Here is a 6,000-nt window from a genome sequence, read left to right on the forward strand (position 1 = left end):
CCACTGAGTCTGAGCTGAAACGACTTCATTTGTTTCAACAAACCTCCCCCACTGCAACTTGAGACCATTACTCCTTGTTCTGTCATCTGCTACCCTTGAGAACAGTCTAGATCCGTCCTCTTTGGAACCCCCTTTCAGGTAGCTGAAAGCAACTATCAAATCCCCCCTCATTCTTCTCTTCTGCAGACTAAACAACCCCAGTTCCCTCAGCTTCTCCTCATAAGTCATGTGCTCCACTCCCTAATAATTTTCACTGCCCTCCGCTGGAAGCCCTCAGAGTTACAAACACCAGTGTTATGAACTGACCTGTCAGTCACACCCCTCATTTGTAACCAAAGTACACAATCAGGCAGCAGCACAGTCACCAAACCCACACCCACCCCCCAATACAGTAAAGTACTGTGTTAAACTACTAAAAAAAAGGAAAGCAGCATTTTCTTCTGCATAGTAAAGTTTCAAAGCTGTATTAAGTCAATATTCAGTTTAGTCTGTTTTCACAGTAATTTAAGAAAGCAGGGAATCTTTAGGGCCCAATTCTGTATCAATTTATTAATAGGCTTTGCTATGTCACCCGTCACAGTATAGAAACTCCTCACATATATTAATAAACTTAGCCATACCACTCTGTTGCAAAGCAGGGAAGTGGCATCTCCATTTACAGATGGTGAACTGAGGCAGAGCAACCTCAGATCTTCTCTTTTGGGAGAGAAGTCTGAAGAAAGAATACCACCAATCCCCCAAATCACCCTGTCAAAGGAGAGGATAAGACAAAGGGGAAAGGTAGAGCCACCGGTGCAGAGGCCCTGTGCCTCAGCATTAGCTTTGCCCCTCCCCCCCAGCACATCTCCCTGGCTCCAGTGAAGCTATACAAGAAACTTCCTCTCCCCCGTAGATGGCCATGGAAAAGTCAAGGTGGGCTATATAGATACAGTAATATAGCCTGTGGCTCTATCATCTGTACCACAAATTTTTCACAAAGCCAGAGAGAGGATGACATGCACCCTTGGACCACCCCACTCCTCCCTAGTGGCCTGCCAAGTCTCCATTCATTATTCTCAAGCGGGACCCTGCGCGGAGGCCTCCACAAGGTCAAAAGCAATGAGACAAAAGAATATGGTGCCAACAAAGGAGACCAGACCCCCCTTCTGCACACAAAGCTGGGGACAGCTGCATACAGAGGGCCCCCTCCACGCACAAATTTATCCAAGGTCACACAAGTCTATGGCAAAGTCAGGATTAGACCCTGAATCACCTTGATTTAGACCCAGTGCCTTAAACATTCCTGCTTTCTGGGTCTTGAAAAATCCAAATAGCTATGCACAATGATAAGGATTATTTTCATGGCAAGTGGTGATTGTAAGGACGAAGACAAGTTCCTGCAGAACTTAAGCTTTAATTTAAAACAAATTGTTTCTACCTCTTATGGTTGCAATGATAACCATCCAAGCATTAACTTATTCGCAACTCCAGGGCCCCTGCCACTAGACAAAGCTGTCCCAAGCAGCAGCAGAATCAGCCTTAAACAACTCTGGTCAGTTTCACAGCTGCCACATAGACCTACTGGCAGCTGTTGAGGGACTGGGGCTCTGCTGCTCTACCCTTCTTCCAGCATCCATTATTGTGTCTTCATCCCGCGAAAAGCTCCAGTGCCTAGCACCAGTAAGTAACTGGCATGACTGGGCAGCAGTGGAACTGACAAGGGGTTCAACATAGCAGTGAAACAGACTAGAGGATGGTCATGGTCTCAAATGTACTGGAAAAACAAAAGAGCTTTTTCTTCCCATCTTATTGCTTTAGTTACTCAATCCCTCGATCAGCCTGCTGGTAGCATCATTATTGGGTCCTCAGCCCCTGATAAAAGCATTCAAGTTTTTCCTTGTGCCCCTCTGCCACTTCCATCTTTTGCATTAGCCTCTGGCAAGTACATGTCTGCTAAGTACTTCAAGCCCTGTATTTTCCCTCCCATTTAAAAATGGCTTTGAAACTTGTTTTACAAGTCTCTCAACAAGAGGGCTTTCCTACCACTATAACAACTAACAAGGTTTTTCTGCAGATGGCAAGCTCCCAGAAAAAACTAAGTGTATTACAGATTTTCAGAAACAATTTATTTGGGTGTACGAAGTGCTTCTTTTCTTGTCAACTTTCAAAACAGATGCAGTTTTCTTTTTAAAATGTTCAGTCAGGAGACCTCAGGAAACAAAGAATGGGAAGTAGGGATGAGACTATGCGCTCAGTCTCCTCGATGCACAGCACACAAAGCAGCATCTCGGTAGGGGTGGGAAAGGCAACTTTAAGCTACTTTTATACACTTTGGATTCTGGCCTGATCAAGGTTCTACTTGCCACTGGACATAATTTAGGCATTTCAAGGAGTTGCTCTAAATCCTGGCTCTGCAACCTAGAGAGGCCCAGAATAGCCACAGTAATGTGTGCTCTTGGCTTGCAAGGGTCTGCATAGGACAGCATACAACTGTCATACACCTTATCTGCACATCCAGGAGGCTGCAACAGGATGGAGAAGCACTTCCTCGGTGTTCAAATGGGCAGCTAGTTGTTTCTATTACCTACCTTCCCTTCCAAGGTATTACAGGATGACAGAAAGATTTATCTGTTTATAAATCATTCCTTTCCAATTGTTCCCAGTTATATTACTTGAATGCAACAAATAATACAAAACAGGGAGGGGCAACTCACCTCCATTTGGACAGCAGCAGTGTCCTGGTCATAATGTCCCATCACATTTGGAAAAAATGTCATATTGTATGTCAGTCCTGTACACCTGGAAACAGTAATTGGTTCACAGGTGAACAGACTGTGCCCTTGTATCAGGGTTAAGATTAGACTGTAAATCACAAAAAACACAAGTATTCCCATTTTTGTCAAGATTTCTGATTTTAGCACATAATTTTGGTCAGTGGTTACAGAGATTTTTTCATATGAAGTCAATCTTCATCTTTTCTTCCAGAAGAAGATGGACAAAGAGCAGTGAAAAGCTGATCAAGCTCCTTGCTTCTCATGGGACTTTCCCAATCTGTACAATCTTGATTCCTTGAAAAATCTTTTTCTCCTTATTTGTGAACTGTAAAAACAAAAAGACATCGCAGCTCAGTGGTAATTATCTGTACAAAAGCCAGTAAATGACATGAAACAGTAGACTTTCCAGCAGAGAAAGCAGGTTTCTATAAATCTGTAAAATGAAAAGACAACTTTTCCCAGGCCTCATTCTCCTCTCACTTGACACTGGTGAGAATGAAGAGTAACTCCCCAGAATCACAGAAATGTAGGGCTAGAAGGGAGACCTCAAGAAGTCATCAAGTCCAGCCCCTATGCTGTCGCAGGACAAAAATCAACCTAGATCATCCCTGACAACAAGCGTTTGCCTCCTCTTCTTTTGTCAACACTAAGCACACCCAGTTTTTTTAAATCTTTCACAATGGGTCAGGTTTGCTAAATCTGAAGTCAAGAGCCACCAACGCTAGCGGAGTGGGGAGGTCAAGCGACAATTTAACCTTCCATCACACCTGGTACCTGTCCAATGGCTCTAAGCAAGCAAGGGGACTTTCCAGACAAGAAATCAATTTCCCCCACCACCACGCAGCCGCTGAGGTTACAGCAGGGAATACGTACAGCAGACAGGCGACCCGGCGCGGGCTCTCCACTCACACCGCTCCGCGCTCCCGTGCCGGGACTGGCTGAGCGGAACCCCCGCGATCGGTTCGCTTGGACACCGCTCAGCTACCGCCTTGCCCCGGAGCTGCAGCTGCGGCCTCCGCCCCGCGCCGGGGCCTGGTTTCCAGCCCCTCCCTGGGAAGCGGCGCCTGGGGCGGGACCACGGAACTCGCTCCATGGCCCCGCTCCAGGCTGCCCCAGCCGGCGTGGACACGGCTCCGCCCAGGGACAAGGCACAACGCACCCTGCCCCCAAGCCGTCCGGGGACCCCGGGCCCCTCAGGCGGCCTCCCCCGGGCCCGCCGCTCGGGAGCCCTGACGCAGCGTTGCGGGGAAGGGGCCACTCTCCCCAGTACGTGCCGCGGCACGGGCGGAAGTCCCCCCCGCGCGGCAGCGCAGCCACCCCCCGCCCCGGGAGAAAACCGGCGGGGCGGCTCAGCCCTTGAGGGCGCAGAAGCCCGGTCTTCACCTCAGCCGCAAGGGGGGGGGGGGCGGCAACGACTCCTCCCCTCCAATGGCCGCGCCGCTCCAGCTGCGATTCCTGCGAAGCACCAACAGGACGTAACGTCTCCTCACCTGGCCGCAGAATCCCGCGATATTTGAAAGCCGGCGGGCAGGAGCGTGAGGGGGCGGAGCCCGCACGGCCACGTGGCACGCATAGCCAGCCGCGAGGCGGCCCGCCCGCCCATCTCCAGCCGCTGTCTGTCCCCGCCGGCCCGGCCCGGGCCCATCCCCATCCCCATCCCCATCGCGGGGCAGTACTGGGCCTTGCTACCTGGGAACCAGCGATGCAGAGGGATAATTTAAATCAGATTTTAAACCTATAATAGTTGAACCAGTGCAAGCTCCCATGTGAACACCGCAATTGGGTGTGAGGATGGCTTCCTGCCCTGTAGTTCTGTTAAACCTGCCCCTAGGCTACCCAGAAATGAGCCACACTTTAACTGAACTAAGAATGTCCCTAATCTCTTGCACCGGTTTAACTGCCCACTGTAAATTATACCAATGCAAGTTTCTCGTGGCAATAAACCCTAATACTGGAAATCAGGAGTCCTGGGTTCCATTTCCTCATGTGCCACTGACCCGTTGCATGGCTTTGGGCAAATCACATAACCACTTGTTGCATTTGTAAAATGGGGATAAAAATACATTACAGATGTCTTGTGAAGCTTGCTTCCTTTGCGTACTGAAAGTGCATTGAGACATCAAATAGAGGGCCTGAAAGAAGATCATTACACAGTGGAGTGTGATGCTGATAACTGAGAAAAAGGAAAGGTGCTTATAGGATGACCAGATGTCCCGATTTTATAGGGACAGTCCCAATATTTGGGGTTTTGTCTTATATAGGCACCTATTACCCCCCATCTCCTGTCCTGATTTTTTATACTTGCTGTCTGGTCACCCTGGGTGATCATGTCATGCCAGTCTTTTGTGAGTCAGTTCAGGATACTGCACTGAAAACATGTAAATTAATTTGTAAGTGTCACATGTGTACAGGAAATTTCCTAACTGCAAAGTGTTCTCTCCCTCAGAAGGTTTTTCATGCCTATATGAAAATGGAAAAAAGAATAATTTGCCCATATACTGCATGTGCAACTCTGTGTGCTGGAACAGTATATGGGTATGTCCCTACCCCAAACAACTTACAATATGAAAGACAATGTATAACATTTGTAAACCTGAATTAGGCTCCAGTCCTGCAAAGTCTTATGCACATGTTTAACTTTATGCATTGTGAGTAGTCACGTTCCAGCGCATGAGTCTACTCTCAGCACTTAAAGTTAAGCATGTGCATAAGTCTTTGCAGGATCAGGGCCTTAGATATTGGCCTGGATCCACAAAGGGACTTAGACATCTAGAAAATCACTGAGATGAACAAAGCCTGAGTTAGGCACCTAGGCTTCCAATATATGGCAAGAGATAAACACCTGAGAATGAGATTCACAAAAGCCAGCATGCAAGGCAATGAGCTACCTAAGCTAACTACTAGCAGATGACGATGACAGAGGTGTGTCCTAAACCCTGCCCCCTCTGGGATTTAGGTGCCTAAATGCAGGTGGAGGACAGTGTTCCCTCTAATTTTTTGCACCCATGTGCAGAATGAATTTTGTTATTTGCACCGATATGGAGGTGATGTTCAGGGGTTTGGAATGTGGGAGGTGGCTCAGGGCTGGGGCAGAGCGCTGGGGTGCAGGAGTGTGAGTACTTCAGCTGAAGGTGCGGGCTCTGGGGTGGGCCCAGAGATGAGGGGCTTGGGATGCAGGAGGGTGCTCCATGGCTACAGTGGGGAGAGAGGACTCCCCACAGCTCTCTCTCCCCACAGCAGCACCTTG

General features: G+C 48.5%; 1 protein-coding gene across 3 annotated transcripts in view; it reads right to left on the reverse strand.

Moving 5' to 3' along the window:
- FZD6 (frizzled class receptor 6) overlaps window positions 1–4,240 on the reverse strand; it is a 63,357-nt gene extending 59,117 nt beyond the window's left edge. Inside the window, exons 1-2 of one of the 3 annotated variants that reach the window (XM_084618869.1) lie at window positions 4,137–4,240; window positions 2,694–3,078 (exon numbers count right to left, since the gene is read on the reverse strand). In XM_084618869.1, the coding sequence (XP_084474995.1) occupies window positions 2,694–2,873 (180 nt within the window). In that variant the 5' untranslated portion in view covers window positions 2,874–3,078; window positions 4,137–4,240. Of the gene's footprint in view, window positions 1–2,693; window positions 3,079–3,626 lie in introns of those variants that run through there. The other 2 variants (XM_084618868.1, XM_084618870.1) reach the window with 2 other exon arrangements.
- Window positions 4,241–6,000: the final 1,760 nt, after the last annotated feature.

The sequence above is a fragment of the Lepidochelys olivacea genome, assembly GCF_965140295.1.
Source record: "Lepidochelys olivacea isolate rLepOli2 genome assembly, chromosome: 2".
NCBI lineage: Eukaryota > Metazoa > Chordata > Testudines > Cheloniidae > Lepidochelys > Lepidochelys olivacea.